Source organism: Pongo pygmaeus, chromosome 6, assembly GCF_028885625.2.
Source record: "Pongo pygmaeus isolate AG05252 chromosome 6, NHGRI_mPonPyg2-v2.0_pri, whole genome shotgun sequence".
NCBI lineage: Eukaryota > Metazoa > Chordata > Mammalia > Primates > Hominidae > Pongo > Pongo pygmaeus.
In genome coordinates, this window is record NC_072379.2 from 63,007,556 (window position 1) to 63,027,067 (window position 19,512).

At 37.7% G+C, this 19,512-nt stretch overlaps 1 protein-coding gene across 6 annotated transcripts in view; it reads right to left on the reverse strand.

Moving 5' to 3' along the window:
* The window catches only part of STK31 (serine/threonine kinase 31), a 140,334-nt gene that overhangs the window by 115,527 nt on the left and 5,295 nt on the right, over positions 1 to 19,512 (reverse strand). For 5 of the 6 annotated variants that reach the window (XM_054494826.2, XM_054494828.2, XM_054494831.2 and 2 more), the window contains exons 4-6: positions 17,298 to 17,396; positions 4,518 to 4,592; positions 2,574 to 2,732 (exon numbers count right to left, since the gene is read on the reverse strand). In XM_054494826.2, coding sequence (XP_054350801.1) covers positions 2,574 to 2,732; positions 4,518 to 4,592; positions 17,298 to 17,396 — 333 coding nt within the window. The remainder of the gene's footprint in view (positions 1 to 2,573; positions 2,733 to 4,517; positions 4,593 to 17,297; positions 17,397 to 19,512) is intronic. The other variant, XM_063668403.1, reaches the window with a different exon arrangement.

Below are 19,512 nucleotides of genomic sequence, written 5' to 3' on the forward strand. Positions count from 1 at the left end.
TCCAAGCTCTAGCTCTCATTCCCTTACTCTACATATAATTTTTAAAGTCAGGCATGTAGGAATAGTAATGTAACATTCTCTTGATCTTCAGCAAACTACCATTCTGAGTATCAATTCTGACTGTGCTGTAGCATAGCATGAAAGTGTTAGTTAAAAAAATGTGAAGGAATTTCAGTGCCCAGGACACCTTCTGGAAAAGGGGAAGGAGGGAGGTACTTGTGTTGTTACTGAATCCCTACTGTTCATCTATTTATTCAAATGCTAGATAAACTAATGCTCATCTAACACCTACCTGGCAGGGAAATTAGGCACAGAAAAGTGAATACTTATCTCTACCAAACTCACTAAGCTTGTAGGGGAAGAAAAAATTACAACTTTATAGGCTTTATATATGGAATGACTAAAACACCACAGAGGACCGGGTAAGTGGGTATTAGCAAAGACTTCATATAGAAGATTAGAGTTGAGCTTTGGGCTGAGAATTAATAACTAAACACGGACTTTCTAAGCAGAGCTATTCAAGAATAGCTCATTTTTTTCCAGAAAACATTGTGTGCCAATTAGCTTAACTCTAATCAACGATCTTTTTACTGAACTAAGTATCCAAATACAAATGTTTGGCCGGGTGGCTCATGCCTGTAATCCCAGCACTTTGGAAGGCACAGACGGGGGGATCTCTTGAGGTCAGGAGTTCAAGACCAGCCTGGCCAATATGGTGAAACCCCATCTCTACTAAAAATACAAAAATTAGCCAGGCGTGGTGGCGGGTGCCTGTAATTCCAGCTATCAGGAGACTGAGGCAGGAGAATCGCTTGAATCCAAGAGGCGGAGGTTGCAGTGAGCCAAGATCATGCCATTGCACTCCAGCCTGAGCAACAAAGCAAGACTTCATCCCCCCACCTAAAAAAATATATATATATATATACACATTTATATATATATATATATATAAATGTTTATATACGGTACCATATATAAAGAACCTTTAAAATACACAAAAACATTCTCAGCTGCAGTTTATTAATTCAGTTCTAAAATTAACTTTTTTAAATATCTTTTTCCCCCTTGATTCATGTGTGTTTCAATCAACATAAATCTGTGCATTTTACTATGAAAAGAACAATAGACTTGAGTTCTAGGCCTAGCTCTTCCCTAATTAGCTTCACGACTTGAAGTCATTTAATTATTCCAGACTACAATTTCCCTATATGTAAAACAAAGTGAGAGCAGATAATATTCTAAGGTCTGTAAACAAGATTTTAGAGTTTTATGCATGCAAGAAATCCAAAACAAGCCTCCCCAACCTTGGTCAAAGCATTTATATTAAAGAAGAAAGTAACAAACTTTAGATTTTAAACCAGAAACTTGGGGTGTAATTTTATAATATCTATATTTCATGTTTATGAAAGCCTGAGTTTCATGTACAGAAATGTTTTTTATAAGTAACTACATAGCAGACAAAACTATACCCAACACACCTACAAGATTCTCAAAGGAAAATAGAGGCAATTTTAATTAATTTTAATTAATTAAATTTTAATTAATTTCTTTATAATGCTTACAATGATTAAACTGTTTTCCACATGACCTACTTGAGCTGCTATTATAAATCAGAATTACAAACCTGATTACTTTGCAATGTAATATCTCTCACCAGCATTACCATTTACCAAAAGAATCATCTTTGTATAACAGATTTTAAAAGAGGTAGGATTCCTGTAAGACTACCCCTGAAATTATCGAAATGTCTTCCAGAATTAGGTTACCAACCCAAAATTCAATGGAAAGGAATATAAACTAGAATCCACATAAGCAAAACATTCACTGCCAATTATTACATCAGACAGTATGAGCCTCTGCCAAAATGATACAATCTGACTAATTATAACCCCATTAATTTCAAATTTGTGGTATTTATGGCCAGGACTAGGTAAAGATCACTTTTATTTAATAAATACTTTCCCAAAACAATTATAGAAATAACTGTATTCATTATTTTCTCCATCATATAAGAGACTATCCTTGGCTGGGTGCAGTGGCTCATGCTTGTAATCCCAGCACTTTGGGAGGCCAAGGTGGGCGGATCACCTGGGGTCAGGAGTTCGAGACCAGCCTGGCCAACACGGTAAAACCCTGACTCTACCAAAAATACAAAAATTAGCTGGACATGGTGGCACAGGCCTGTAATCCAGCTATTTGCGAGGCTGAGGGAGAAGAACTGCTTGAACCTGGGAGGCAGAGGTTGCAGTGAGCCGAGATCACGCTACTGCACTCCAGCCTGGGCAACAGAGTCAGCCTCTGACTCAAAAAAAAAAACAAAAAGAGACTATCCTTTTAAACATTTACATCAGAAGAAACTATTTACATATATATGTGTATGTCATTCTTATCTGTTCAATGTTTACCTAGCAAAGATGAGCATTAAATATATAATTGCTTTCTAATTATAATTCCTATTTTTCACTAATTTATACGGACTTTTATATTAAAGTAAGATTTAACTATACCTACATTTTGTTTCAAGCACATAGTTTTACTTTCATTAGCAAAAATATTTAAAATCCGTGACTTGCCTGATCAAACTGGGTAACTTCTTGATTAGAAGGAATGTGTAGTCCCCAAAGTTTATACTTTTTGGCAACACTAGAAAACTGCAGCTCCAAAGGAATTTCAACTATATCAGATCGATTTAGAATTTCAGTATTTCCATAGTCAATGTACCTCACCAGACACTGGAAAAAATAAGAGACAAATACGAATACTGACCCCAGATTAAATATTTCCAAAGAAACCACCAATTTGCTGCTCTCTGTTAATGACCTGTATATCAAAATAGCATTCTTATCTCAAAATGACAAAATACATTCAGAAATAGATCTCTAATAATATCTTCAAAATAAAAAAAAATCCACAGTCCATGAAATTACAGTGATTTCTTTACTTGTTACTAGTTAAATTCCAATAGTACCATTTCTCATTAGGGTGCTTTTTGTTTTTAGACAATTGATATTTTAAATAAACATCAGCCTATGAAGCTTACAGCTCTCTCCTGTTTCTCCTAATGTTAAAATCAATCGACATTCAATTCAATTTCAAGTTGGAAAGAATAAAATCTGAAAAGAAAGGCAAAGTTATCAAACTTCCTTTGATACAATTAAACTCACTCCAGGTAGACCATGTAAACTAATCAGATTCACCACCCTGACCTCCAGCTCTACATCTGTTTAAAAAGTAAAAAAGAAAAATAGTTATTACAAGGTCAAACATCATGCTGCCCTTTAATTTAAAAAATTAAAGCCAATTGAAAAGCAAATGTAAAATATCATCTCCAGTTGTCAAATTATGGGAGAGAGGTCAATTAGAAAGTTCCATTCCACTAAAATAAACCATTATCTATGACAGCAAAAAATGAAATTTTTTTAAACCAAGCTATTCAGAATATTAATCAAATTGTTACATCTTATTACACCAAAGAAAATATTTATGAAACATACATATTTTTAATTTTTTCTCTTTTATCCTTAACCACTTTCCCAGGTTCAGTAAAAACATACATATTATAATTTAAGTACAGAAAGCAGGTGTAGAAAAAACACCAAAGGAAATCTTACAGAGGTGCTTTCACACAGCCTGCAATATGCAACTGCCACCAAACAGCTATTCAGAATTCTGTCTCCCTAAATCCTCTTAAAAATCCTCCACAAATTCACAATGTAAAAAAAAAAAAAGCTTAACACAAAGAAAACTCACCACATTTAACCCAGGCATAAGAAAGTGGCAAGCCAATCGTTATTATTAACAATATTCACATCAACTAAATAAAAGATATACCTAACTTCAGAAGGATCAATCAAAATGTTCTTCTCCTACTTATAAAGCTTAATAAAATCAACATTTAAAAGTTACTCATTATCAAGAACCAAATATAATTATTAAGATCTGAGGTAGGCTGGGCACAGTGGCTCACTCCTGTAATCCCAGCACTTTTGGAGGCTGAGGCGGACGGATCACCTGAGGTCAGAAGTTCGACCAGCCTGACCAACATGGTGAAACCCCGTCTCTACTAAAAATACAAAAATTAGCCAATGTGTTGGTGGGCGCCTGTAATCCCAGCTACTTGGGAGGCTGAGGCAGGAGAATAGCTTGAACCTAGGAGGCAGAGGTTGCAGTGAGCCAAGATCGTACCACTGCACTCCAGCCTGGGAAGATCGTACCACTGCACTCCAGCCTGGGCGAAAGAGAAAGACTCCATCTCAAAAAAAAAAAAAAAAAAAAAAAGAACTGAGGTAAAAAGAACTAGTCACCAAAAATAACCTACATATTATATAATCTATTCTTGAATAATCTGAGGTGATTATAAAACAACATGTTTTTTAGCAATTAATTTCTTCTGTTTTAATCACTGAACCAGGTATCAGTACTATGAATAAGCAATGAAGTGCTAAATAAGCATCAAATTTTGGAACCACAATAAATATTTCTTAAAGCAAAAAAAAACTGAACACTTAATTTCCTGCCTTTTCAGCGCTGATGATTTTCAGTACTTTGCATCTGTACCAACACTGATCTTCAGAAAATAATCCACCATAAATCTACAAAGAGAAAAGAAAGCAAAATTACTTGGCATTTAAAGCATGCTGAAAAGATCAGAATAAAGGTTAGCATTTAAGCTCTTCCTATATGTCAATAAGTACTTTATATATAACTCATTTAATTCTCACAATCCTATGAGGCAGGTACTTTGTATATGCCACTATGTATCCAAAGACATAAACTAGTAAACTGCAGAACCAAGATTCAAACTTCTGACTTCAGAGTTCATTATGCTATTCTGCATCTCCAAAATGAGGAGGGAGGGGTATAAAAAGTAAAAAAAAAAAAAATTTAAGGCACAAGCATCAAACACTTAAAATCACACTATTATAATATCTGAGGCGATAATTGGTACAATTTTTTTTAACATAAACATGGCAAGTACATGCCACATAAGTCTAACTTGCAACTATAGTGGAATTCATATTTCCTACCAACCAAGAAAGATTTCATACTTTTTACTTTACGTATAAGGACATTAGTCCTATTAAGTAGATAAAACTAAATTAGATAATATCTTTAATACTGAACTTTATTTTATATTTCAATTGAATGATGTTTAATAAAAGAATAAAGAGAAAATTTACGTACTTTCAATCATTTCTTTTCTTTTTTTTTTTTTTGAGACAGGGTCTCATTCTGTCGCCAGGCCTGGAGTGCAGTGGAGCAGTCACGGCTCTCTGCTGACTCGACCTCCCCAAGCTCAGGTGATCCTCCCACCTCAGTCCCCAGGGTAGCTGGGAACATGGGCACGCACCACCACGCCTGGGCTAATTTTTGTATTTTTTTTCTTTTTTTTTTTTGGAGAGGCAAGGTCCTGCTGACTCGACCTCCCCAAGCTCAGGTGATCCTCCCACCTCAGTCCTCAGGGTAGCTGGGAACATGGGCACGCACCACCATGCCTGGGCTAATTTTTTTTTTTTTTTTTTTTTTTTGATAGAGGCAAGGTCTCACCATGTTGCCCAGGCTGGCTTTCATTTTCTCGAACTTCAAAGTAGCCTTAGCACTACTGGCACTTGGGACCAGATGAGTGTGCATTGAGTGGCAGAGTGGGGCTGTCCTCTGTCTTGTACATTGTAGGATGTTTACCAACATCCCTTCTGGCCTCTACACACTAGTTGCCAATAGCACCACTTCCAGTTGTGACACGCAAAAATGTCTCCAAACACCATCAAATGTCTCCTGAAGGTGTCTATGATTTAGATGGATATCATTTGGATATCATCCACCAAATCTCATGTTAAAATCTGATTCCCAATGTTGGAGGGGGGCTTGGTAGGAGGTGACTGGATAGTAGAGGCAGATGCCTAAAAATGGCTTGGTGCCATTCTCATGGAAGTGAATGAGTTTTCACACATAGTTCCTAAGAGAACTGGTTGTTGAAAAGAGCCTGGCACCTCTTCCTCCCTTTGCTTCCTCTCTCACCATGTAATCTACAGACACTGGCTCCTCTTCACCTTCTAATATTTGTGGAAGCACCCTGAGTCCCTTGTTAGAGTTGTATAAAAAGCAGAAAGACTTTTTTTTAGAAGACACAAGCATCAAACACTTAAAATCATACTATTTTAATGTCTGAAGACATAATTGGTATAATTTTTTTTAACATAAACATGCGAAGTACATGCCACTTAAGTCTAACTCTCAACTATACTATGTTGGACTATGCTTTTTGTACAGTCTACAGAACCATGAACCAAATAAACCTCTTTTCTTTATAAATTACCCAGTCTCAGGTATTTCTTCACAGTAACAAAAATGAAGTAAGACATGATTGGATTGGGAAGGATACAAAAATCACTGCAGGCTGATAACTACTTTTTTTGAAATAAGGTTTTACTCTGTTGTCCAGGCTGGAGTGCAGTGGCATGATCATAGCTCACTGTAGCCTCAAACTTCTGGGCTCACATAATCCTCCCACCTCAGCCTCCCAAATATCTGGGACTACAGGCACACACACCATACCTAGATTTTTTTTTTTTTTTTTTTTTGGTAGAAACAGGGTCTCACTATGTTGCCCAAGACTGGTTTTGAACTCCTGGCCTCAACCAATCCTCCTGCCTTGGCCTCCCAAAGTGCTGGGATTACGGGCATGAGCCCCCATGCCTGGCCTTAACCGCTTTTAATCATACATTCTCAACTGGGGCAATATCCCTAAGGGGAAGAAAAGTGGTCCTTATGGAGAGTTGGAAATCTTAAATATTACAATGGTCTGTAGCCCTCCAAAGTTCAACCCTACTGATAACATAGTTATTATATACTGTATATCTGTAGTATTAAAATATCTGAAGGGGAGAAGGCCCATTAGGCCATTAGGGAGAAAACAGGTCTAAAAATGCTCCTTAGGAGGGAATAATGAGAAAAATGGCTGAAGAATACTGCTTTAAGTTATGGATTATAAAATTAATTTCAATGTATGACTCTGAACTAGGACAAATCCACAGATTTATTTTATGAAACCTAAACACCAAACCTACTCACCAAAACAATAAAGTACACATAAATTCAGACAAACAAATAAATAAATAACAATTCAAATGCTACAAAGGATAAGTGTATTCAATTCATAATTAACTCCGGTTTCTTCAGCTAACATTCAACAACTAAAGGGCAAGAGAGAGCAGTAATAGTATGGTACTCTCTCCCAACCCTGGTAAGAAAATAGGGGTAGTAGCAAAAATAGCTGACAATCAACAGTCCTAACCAATTTCAATCCCCGCAAAAGACTGCATCATCTTTAATTAAGGCTTTCTAATAACATCACAATATGATTAATAATTTCGTATAAGGTAAGCGACAGATATGCAATAGTTTATTGCAAACCAGGTGAGGCAGGGCTGGGAACACTTGTGTCCAAGAATAGAGCTGGTACTATAATGCCTAACCTTGTTTTTACTCTAACTCGCTACTTTAAATTTTGTCCTGTTTGTCTCTTTAATCACCTAGCCTTACTTCTCATGTAAATAAGACTCTCTCTAGCTGGGAAAGCCGGACAAACTCCAATTGACCCCTTAACTTACAAGACACTAAGGGCTCCTTACCCAACCTCCTTCCGCAAGCAGTTGACCTGTGTAAGCAGATCCTCAGCATTTCAAAGGAGCCCAATTAACTGATAAGGTACTGGCACAAACAAAGTATGAAGTTCCCAGGATTTTTCTCAAAGAGATAACAACACAAAGCCTTGAGTTCGTGTCCGGCATAGCATTTATATCTAATTATAATGAAGGATTTAGAGCTCTGCACCTGGTACCGTTGCTTTTTGTAACCATTTGTCTTTTAAATTGTTTATCTCTCTGTAACCATTTGCTTCTTTCGATTCTTGCATGTTTTTACTTCTGTAGAATTATTGCATTTGAGTTCCCCTTCCCTTCCTAAACCAAGGTATAAAAGTTAATCAAGCCCCTTCCTCGGGGCCGAGAGAATTTTGAGCGTTAGCCGTCTCTTTGGCCGCCGGCTTAAATAAAGGACTCTTAATTCGTCTGAGTGTGGGGCATTTTCTCTAACTCGCGTAGGTATAACAGTACTCAACAAAGTGAAGAATCTGAAGTTCGCGGTTCTGTTAGTGTAATACAACCACCAAAACATACAAATCTATCCCAGATAGACTTATCTGTTCTCATGACATAGTGAAAACTATATATTCACTCTCATTGTGCCTGGGCCCAATCTGCTCCTCCCACAACTCCATTGTTCACAGCCTATGACCCTCCTACATGGTGGCAAAGGGAGAGAACCATTTAGATCACCAAGGAAAACTGACAAAGTATAATCCATTTATGAACAATCAGAAGTAGCTGATTAATCACTTATAATCAGATGCCTATTACTGACACTTGTTTAAATTTTTGATAATGTAATTAATTTTATATTCAATAGAAGAAAAGGAGTATGTCTTAATTTATAACAATATTCAACACAGTCATAGGTCAGGCACAGTGGCTCACACCTGTAATCCCCCCATAAAAAAAATTTTAAAAATTGAGGAATGGGTTGGCTCCAATGATGGGTCTCAGATGGGCTAATTTTTATAGACAAGTCTCTGAAATAAATTTGTCAAAGAATCATATAGAGACACTTATCTGCATGCTCATTCTCCATTAATATAGATGGCAGAATTGGCATTAGATTGTTTCAGCAAATAAAAGTAAAATCAAGATTTATAAAGAAAAGAGGAGAGAGAGGTTCCAAGATGGCCGAATAGGAACAGCTCCAGTCTGAAGCTCCCAGCGTGAGCGACGCAGAAGACGGGTGATTTCTGCATTTCCAACTGAGGTACCGGGTTCATCTCACTGGGGCTTGTCAGACAGTGGGTGCAGCCCACGGAGCAGGGCGGGGTATCACCTCACCCAGGAAGTGCAAGGGGTCAGGAAATTCCCTTTCCTAGCAAAGGGAAGCCGTGACAGATGGTACCTGGAAATTCGGGACACTCTCACCCTAATACTGCACTTTTCCAATAGCCTTAGCCAACGGCACACGAGGAGATTATATCCCACGCCTGGCTCAGAGGGTCCCACGCCCACGGAGCCTCGCTCACTGCTAGCATAGCAGTCTCAGATCGAACCGCAAGGTGGCAGCAAGGCTAGGGGAGGGGTATCCGCCATTACTGAGGCTTGAGTAGGTAAACAAAACAGCAGGGAAGCTTGAACTGGGTGTGGCCCATCGCAGCTCAAGAAGGCCTGCCTGCCTCTGTAGACTCCACCTCTGGAGGCAGGGCATAGCTGAACAAAAGGCAGCAGAAACTTCTGCAGACTTAAACGTCCCTGTTTGACAGCTTTGAAGAGAGTGGTGGTTCTCCCAGCACAGACTCTGAGATCTCAGAACAGACAGACTGCTTCCTCAAGTGGGTCCCTGACCGCCGAGTAGCCTAACTGGGAGGCACCCCCCAGTAGGGGCAGACTGACACCTCATACAGCCAGGTGCCCCTCTGAGACGAAGCTTCCAGAGGAACGATCAGGCAGCAACATCTGCCGTTCTGCAATATTTGCTGTTCTGCAGCCTCCGCTGGTGATACCCAGGCAAACAGGGTATGGAGTGGACCTCCAGCAAACTCCAACAGACCTGCAGCTGAGGACCTGAAGGTCCTGACTGTTAGAAGGAAAACTAACAAACAGAAAGGACATCCACACCAAAACCCCATCTGTACGTCACCATCATCAAAGACAAAAAGTAGATAAAACCACAAAGATGGGAAGAAACCAAAGCAGAAAAGCTGAAAATTCTAAAAATCAGAGCGCCTCTTCTCCTCCAAAAGAATGCGGCTCCTCGCCAGCAACGGAACAAAGCTGGATGGAGAATGACTTTGACAAGTTGAGAGAAGAACGCTTCAGACGATTGGTAATAACAAACTTCTCCAAGCTAAAGGAGGATGTTCGAACCCATTGCAAAGAAGCTAAAAACCTTGGAAAAAAATTAGACGAATGGCTAACTAGAATAAACAGTGTAGAGAAGTCCTTAATGACCTGATGGAGCTGAGAACCATGGCATGAGAACTACGTGACAAATGCACAAGCTTCAGTAGCTGATTTGATCAAGTGGAAGAAAGGGTATCAGTGATTGAAGAGCAAATGAATGAAATGAAGCAAGAAGAGAAGTTTAGAGAGAAAAGAGTAAAAAGAAACAAACAAAGCCTCCAGAAATATGGGACTATGTGAAAAGACCAAATCTATGTCTGACTGGTGTACCTCAAAGTGACAGGGTGAATAGAACCAAGTTGGAAAACATTCTTAAGGATATTATCCAGGAGAAATTCCCCAACCTAGCAAAGCAGGTCAACATTCAAATTCAGGAAATACACAGAACGCCACAAAGACACTCCTCGAGAGGAACAACTCCAAGACACATAATTGTCAGATTCACCAAAGTTGAAATGAAGGAAAAAATGTTAACGGCAGCCACAGAGAAAGGTCGGGTTACCCACAAAGGGAAGCCCATCAGACTAACAGCGGATCTCTCAGCAGAAACTCTACAAGCCAGAAGAGAGTGGGGGCCAATATTCAACATTCTTAAAGAAAAGAATTTTCAACCCAGAATTTCATATCCAGCCAAACTAAGCTTCATAAGTGAAGGAGAAATAAAATCCTTTACAGACAGACAAATGCTGAGAGATTCTGTCACCACCAGGCCTGCCTTACAAGAGCTCCTGAAGCAAGCACTAAACATGGAAAGGAACAATCGGTACCAGCCACTGCAAAAACATGACAAATTGTAAAGACCACCAATACTAGGAAGAAACTGCATCAACTAACGAGCAAAATAACCAGCTAACATCACAATGACAGGATCAAATTCACACATAACAATATTCACCTTAAATGTAAATGGGCTAAATGCTCCAATACAATTAAAAGACACAGACTGGTAAATTGGATAAAGAGTCAAGACCCAGCTGGGCACAGTGGCTCACGCCTGTAATCCCAGCACTTTGGGAGGCCGAGGCAGGCGGATCACAAGGTCAGGAGATCGAGACCTTCCTGGCTAACATGGAGAAACTCCGTCTCTACTAAAAATACAAAAAATTAGCTGGGCGTGGTGGCGGGCACCTGTAGTCCCACCTACTCAGGAGGCTGAGGCAGGAGAATGGCGTGAAAGTGGGAGGCTGAACTTGCAGTGAGCCGAGATCACACCACTGCACTCTAGCCTGGGCAACAGAGCAAGACTCCATCTCAAAAATAATAATAATAAAAACAGTCAAGACCCATCAGCGTGCTGTATTCAGGAGACCCATCTCACGTGCAGAGACACACATAGGCTCAAAATAAAGGGATGGAGCAAGATCTACCAAGCAAATGGAAAACAAAAAAAAAAGTCAGGGGTTGCAATCCTAGTCTCTGATAAAACAGAATTTAAACCAACAAAGATCAAAAGAGACAAAGAAGGCCATTACATACTGGTAAAGGGATCAATTCAACAAGAAGAGCTAACTATCCTAAATATATATGCACCCAATACAGGAGCACCCAGATTCATAAAGCAAGTCCTTAGAGACATACAAAGAGACTTAGACTCCCACACAATAATAATGGGAGACTTTAACACCCCACTGTCAACATTAGACAGATCAACGAGACAGAAAGTTAACAAGGATATACAGGAATTGAACTCAGCTCTGCACCAAGTGGACCTAACAGACATCCACAGAAGTTTCCACCTCAAATCAACAGAATATACATTCTTCTCAGCACCACATCACACTTATTCCAAAATTGACCACATAGTTGGAAGTAAAGCACTCCTCAGCAAATGTAAAAGAACAGAAATTATAACAAACTGCTTCTCAAACACATTCAAAACCTAGCAGAAAGCAAGAAATAACTAAGATGACAGCAGGACTGAAGGAAATAGAGACACAAAAAACTCTTCAAAAAATCAATGAATCCAGGAGCTGGTTTTTTGAAAAGATCAACAAAATTGATAGACTGCTAGCAAGACTAATGAAAAAGAAAAGAGAGAAGAATCAAATAGACGCAATAAAAAATGATAAAGGGGATATCACCACCGATCCCACAGAAATACAAACTACCATCAGAGAATACTATAAACACCTCTACACAAATAAACTAGAAAATCTAGAAGAAATGGATAAATTCCTGGACACATACACCCTCCCAAGACGAAACCAGGAAAAAGTTGAATCCCTAAATAGACCAATAACAGGTTCTGAAATTGAGACAATAATTAATAGCCTACCAACTAAAAAAAAGTCGAGGACCAGACAGATTCACAGCCGAATTCTACCAGAAATACAAAGAGAAGCTAGTACCATTCTTTCTGAAACAATTCCAAACAATAGAAAAAGAGAGAATCCTCCCTAATTCATTTTATGAGGCCAACATCATCCTGATACCAAAGCCTGGCAGAGACACAACAAAAAAAGAGAATTTTAGACCAATATTCCTGATGAACATTGATGAAAAAATCCTCAATAAAATACTGGCAAACCGAATCCAGCAGCACATCAAAAAGCTTATCCACCACGATCACATTGGCTTCATCCCCCAAGATTCAAGGCTGGTTCAACATACCCATATCAATAAACGTAGCCATCATAAAAAGAGGACCAAAGACAAAAACCACATGATTATCTAAATAGATGCAGAAAAGGCCTTTGACAAAATTCAACAGCCCTTCATGCTAAAAACTCTCAATAAACTAGGTACCGAAGGAACGTATCTCAAAATAATAAGAGCTATTTATGACAAACCCCACAGCCAATATCATACTGAATGGGCAAAAACTGGAAGCATTCCCTTTGAAAACTGCACAAGACAGGGATGCCCTCTCTCACTACTCCTATTCAACATAGTGTTCGAAGTTCTGGCCAGGGGAATCGGGCAAGAGAAAGAAATAAAGGGTATTCAATTAGAAAAAGAGGAAGTCAAATTGTCCCTGTTTGCAGAGGACATGATTGCATATTAGCAAACCCCATTGTCTCAGCCCAAAAGCTCCTTAAGCTGATAAGCAACTTCAGCAAAGTCTCAGGATACAAAATCGATGTGCAAAAATCACAAGCATTCCTATACACCAATAACAGACAGAGAGCCAAATCATGAGTGAACTCCCATTCACAACTGCTACAAAAAGAATAAAATACCTAGGAATCCAACTTACAAGGGATGTGAAGGACCTCTTCAAGGAGAACTATAAACCACTGCTCGACGAAATAAAAGAGGACACAAATGGAAGAACGTTCCATGCTCATGGAGAGGAAGAATCAATATCGTGAAAATGGCCATACTGCCCAAAGTAATCTATAGATTCAGTGCCATCTCCATCAAGCTACCAATGACTTTCTTCACAGAATTGGAAAAAACTACTTTAAAGTTCATATGGAACCGAAAAAGAGCCTGCACTGCCAAGACAATCCTAAGCAAAAAGAACAAAGCTGGAGGCATCACGCTACCTGACTTCAAACTATACTACAAGGCTACAGTAACCAAAACAGCATGGTACTGGTACCAAAACAGAGATATAGATCAATGGAACAGAACAGAGCCCTCGGAAATGATACCACACATCTACAACCATCTGATCTTTGACAAACCCGACAAAAACAAGAAATGGGGAAAGGATTTCCTATTTAATAAATGGTGCTGGGAAAACTGGCTAGCCATATGTATAAAGCTGAAACTGGATCCCTTCCTTACACCTTACACAAAAATTAATTCAAGATGGATTAAAGACTTAAATGTTAGACCTAAAACCATAAAAACCCTAGAAGAAAACCTAGGCAATACCATTCAGGACACAGACATGGGCAAACACTTCATGACTAAAACACCAAAAGCAATGGCAACAAAAGCCAAAATTGACAAATGGGATGTAATTAAACTAAAGAGCTTCTGCACAGCAAAATAACTACCATCAGAGTGAATAGGCAACCTACAGAATGGGAGAAAATTTTTACAATCTACCCATCTGACAAAGGGCTAATAAACAGACTCTACAAAGAACTTAAACAAATTTACAACAAAAAATCAAACAACCCCATCAAAGTGGGCAAAGGATATGAACAGACACTTCTCAAAAGAAGACATTTATGCAGCCAAAAGACACATGAAAAAATGCTCATCATCACTGGTCATCAGAGAAATGCAAATCAAAACCACAATGAGATGCCATCTCACACCAGTTAGAATGGCGAACATTAAAAAGTCAGGAAACAACAGATGGTGGAGAGGATGTGGAGAAATAGGAACACTTTTACACTGTTGGTGGGACTGTAAACTAGTTCAACCATTGTGGAAGACAGTGTGGCAATTCCTCAAGGATCTAGAACTAGAAATACCATTTTGACCCAGCCATCCCATTACTGGGCATATACCCAAAGGATTATAAATCATGCTGCTATAAAGACACATGCACACATATGTTTACTGTGGCACTATTCACAACAGCAAAGACTTGGAACCAACCCATATGTCCATCAATGATAGACTGGATTAAGAAAATGTGGCACATATACACCATGGAATACTATGCAGCCATAAAAAAGGATGAGTTCATGTCCTTTGTAGGGACATGGATGAAGGCAGAAACCATCATTCTGAGTAAACTATCACAAGGACAGAAAACCAAACACCGCATGTTCTCACTCATAGGTGGGAAATGAACAATGAGAACACTTGGATACAGGGTGGGGAACATCACACACTGGGGCCAGTCATGGGGTGGGGGGAGGGGGTAGGGATAGCATTAGGAGATATACCTAATGTAAATGACGAGTTAACGGGTGCAGCACACCAACATGGCACATGTATATATGTAACAAAGCTGCACGTTGTGCACATACACCTTAGAACTTAAAATATAATTTAAAAAAAAGAGAAAAAGGAAAGGGAAGGAGAAAAAAATTGAGGAATGTTTGCCAATTAAAAGAAAAAGAAAAAAAATAAGGCTCTACCACAATTTGTTCATTTTTCTAAGCAGGGCAACAGTTAAGGAGATAGGTTCTGTGGGTTTTCATACTTGATCTACCATTAATTAGCTAGTGACTTTCATAAAGTTATCCTGGCTATGCCTGAATTTCAAAAAAGGTGTAAAAAATAACACCTGCCTCATAAGGATGCTGTGAGCATTAAATGAGTTAGTACACACAAAATGCTTAGAATATCTGGCACTACCTCACAAAGGAAATAAATACTATTATAATTACTACTACTATTGTATCATATAAAGGACATTTAGTTAATCTCCAGTTTTGCCTACTAGCTGCCAATGAATATCTTTGTACAAACATCTTTGTCTACTTATAGAAATGTCCCAGGGTAAATTCTTGGCAGAGAATCTGATGCACTCAAGATTACAGTTACCTATTATATTGAAAAAGATGGTTAATACTCATATATAGTCACTTGATTTAAAACAAACATGCCAATACAATTCAGCAAAGAAAAGATGGTCTTTTCAATAAATAGTGATGGTATAACTATTTAGGAGGGAGTTTTTGTTGAGGATATATTTGAAGATTGGCTTTTTCACATTGTCTTTCATTCTTTGGCCTTGGCAAAGTGTACAGTAGATTTTCATGATCATTGCATACTTTTTGTCATTGAAATATATCTTTTATTTTTTAAATGCATTCATTTTACAGTTGTGACTTTATCATTTACTTTAAGAGGTAGAAATAAAAATGAAAATTAAAGTGAAAAAAATATACAGAATGCCTACAAATCAATCAAGACAAATAACCTAATTTAAAAATGGGGAAAAGATGTGAATAGGTACTTCCAAAGGGCTAATAAAAATATTAAAACACAACCTCAGTACACTAGCAAAGCAGGGAGCTGGTGAGGACATGGAGGAACTATAACTCTCATAAACTGCTGATAAGAATGTAAATTGGTTCAACACTTTTGCAAAGCTGTTTGGCAGTATCTACTTTGGCAGAAACATGCCTACCCTAAAATTTCGCGATTCTACTCTAGATATATGTGCAAAAGAAATGAGTCAATACATCCACTAGAAGACTTATATAAGGATTTTACAGCAGTTTCATTCAGAGTAGTTAAAAACTGCAAAAAATCCAAATGCCCATCAAAGGAGAACAGATCAATAAATTGTGTTATATTTATACAATGAATGTTAAATAGCTTAAAAAAGAACAGACTACCAATACACTAATACACACAACAATATAAATGAATCTCAGAAATTATGTTCAACAAAAGAAGCCAGATACATACAATAAACTACATACTGCATGATTTAAGAACAGACATATGAATCTATGGTGATAGTGTCAGAATGATGGTTATACCTCTGATGGAGAAACTACTGACTAAGAATTGACTGAGAAGGGGCCTGAAGGAATTTTCTGAAATGATGGAACCATATGTTGATCTGGATGGTGGTTACATGGATACATACATACGTAAAAACTCACCAAGCTATATACTTAGGATCTTAAGAGATATATACCTTACTGTATACAAGTTATACCTCAGTAAAAAAGAAAAAAGCCAAATTGCTCTGCATAAAGATGCATCTTACAAATTTTTTGTGAATCAAAGTCAAAGGCAAGGAACCTAGTTTGTTCACCACTGCATACTTAATGCTTAATACAGTGCCAGGTACATGGCAGACAGTACATACGTTTTCTTCACTTTTGTTTTTTTGGCTAGAATAGAGTAGCTTTTAATTCTACTTTTCCTATTTTTAACTGTAGTAAACTATACATAACATAAAATTGACTATCCTGACCACTGTTAAGTGTACAGTTCAGTGGCATTAAGTACACTCATACTGTTTTGCAACCTTCGCCACCATTCATCATCCATCTCCACAGCTCTTTTCATGTTGTAAAACTGAAACTCTATACCCATTAATCAGTAACTCCCCATCCCCAATCTTCCCCCAGTCCCTGATAACCATCACTCACTTTTTCTCTCTATGATTTTGACTACTCTAAGTACTTCATACAAGTAGAACCATAACAGTATTTGTCCTTTTGTGACTGGCTTATTTTATTTAGCTAATGTCCTGAAGATTCATCCATGTTGTAGCTTACGTCAAATTTCCTTTCAAGACTGAGTAATATTCAGTCCATAAGTATTTTTGAATTAATAAATTTATCATAACAGTAGTTTATACAAATTCCAAAAATCAGCCTCTTCTTTTCAAATATACCAGAAACTCCAAAAACTAAATATCTAAGACATAGGAAAGCTGACAGGACGAATGAAATAATTATATTCAAGAATATGGCTCACCTTGTTTGGGTCAAGATTCCCCAAAACTGAACTGGCCTGGGGGCAAACTTCAGACAGTGAGCAACCAATCTTCATGATATCCTTATTTCTACTGATACTCTAGAAAGATCAGATATAGTATAAGATACAATAAAATATTATTTTATAGTGTTACACACTTGAGGGTTCTAAGCATGATAAACTTAAAAGATTTTAGGCCATTACAAATTAAATCAAGTTCTTATGTCTGTATTTTTTCATAATTTAAATGAGTTATTTATAAGAAATGAGACTAGGCCATAGAAGAAGTTTACTTCCCAATATGTTCAAATTAGGTAGAATTCAAACAAGATACCAAATATAACTAAATCATATGGAAAGGATTCCTTAAAGATTGATTTGATTGCAGAGCTCAAACTGGGAAATAAAAGATGATTCTGGAACATTTGATGGCGCCAGAAAGTAAAGAAATGCTAAAAACAAAACAAAATAAAACGGGTTGCAATGGCTCACACCTGTAATCCCAGCACTTTGGAGAGCCGAGGTGGGAGGATCATTTTTGAGCCCAGGAGTTTGAGACTAGCTTGGCAACATGGTGAAACCCTGTCTCTACAAAAATAATACAAAAAATTAGCCGGGCATGGTAGTGTGCACCTATAGTCCCAACTACACAGGAAGATGAGGTGGGAGGATTGCTTGAGCCCAGAAGTTCGAGACTGCAGTGAGCCATGATCACACTACTGCACTCTAGCCTTGGTGATGGAGATCCTGTCTTGAAAAAAAAAAAAAAGTGCTCAAAAAAGAATAGGAGACATTTAAGGACAAGTACCAATCTGTGTTCTTTGGTGAACTTTGTCCCAATGGCCAAGACGGAATAATTTAAACAACAAAATAAATAATGATAGCATAGGATTATAACCCACAGAATAAATATCCTTGAGTTTATATTAATATAAATAATTGAATAAATAAGTGGCAGAGAAGAGACAGCTCTTTCTTATAGAAGAATTCCAATTAATAAATGTGGAAGGAATGAAGGGAATAGAAAATCATCATTAGGCAAGCACTAGAGCAATAAACAATAAAATTCATGGGTGAAAAGCTGAAGAGAAACTGGATTAGACAGCCACAATAAGTCTCCTAAAACATTTATTAATTACAAAAGAAAAGAGTAACTTTACAGTGAAAAAACCTGGAAGTTGCCACCTTACCCAAGTGAATCAAGGTTATCATCAATAAGAAGGTATATCACATCATGAAACCCCAATATGATATACTGAGAGGACTACAATATCAGTTCTGTGGAACTCTTGCTAATCTATTCATAAGAAATCATCAAACAAACCCAAATTAAAAGATACTCTACAAAATTACTAATATTCATCAGAAATGTCAAAAGTCTTGAAATACAAGGAAAAATTGAGGAACATTCAGAGGTTAAAGGAAACCAAAGATACACAACTAAATACAATTTGGGATTCTGTATTGGATCCTGGAACACAAAAAGACAAAAAACTGCTAAAATTTAAATAAGGGCTGTAGTTTAGTTAATAGCGTTGTACTAATGTTAATTCCCTGGCTTTGATCACTGTACTGTGGTTATATAACACATTAGCATTAAAGGAAGCTGGGTGAAGAGTATACAGAGCCACATTCTAGCCTCTGTACTAATTTTGCAACATTCCTGTAAGTCAAAGTTTCTTCAAAACAAAATGTTAAATATATGTATATGTTCTAAAGAAATATACCAACAAAATATTCAATAATGCTAGAAAGAACATGATTATCCGTGATGACTGAAAAAAAACTCTGAAAGAGCAGTTCAAAAAACATCATTATGAATATCAAAGTCTCAGCATAGAACAGGAATTGAATTCAAACTGACCCTGAGAAACAATAGAAGCAGCCTTTGTGAACAAACCCCTGGAATCAAAATATTCCATATAACTATATTTTTTCACTATACAGACTAAAACAAATAGGAGCTCTTTGTTTGTTTGTTTGGTGCAATCTCAGCTCACTGCAGTCTCAATCTCCTGGGCCCAGGCAATCCTCCCACCCTCAGCCTCCCACATAGCTGGGAACACAGGCATGCACCACCATGCCCGGCTAATTTTTTTTTTTTTTTTTTTTTTTTTTGTAGTGACAAGGTCTCACTATGTTGCCAAGGCTGGTCTCAAACTCCTGGGCTCAGGCGATCCTCTCACATAGGTCTCCCAAAGTGTTGGGATTACAG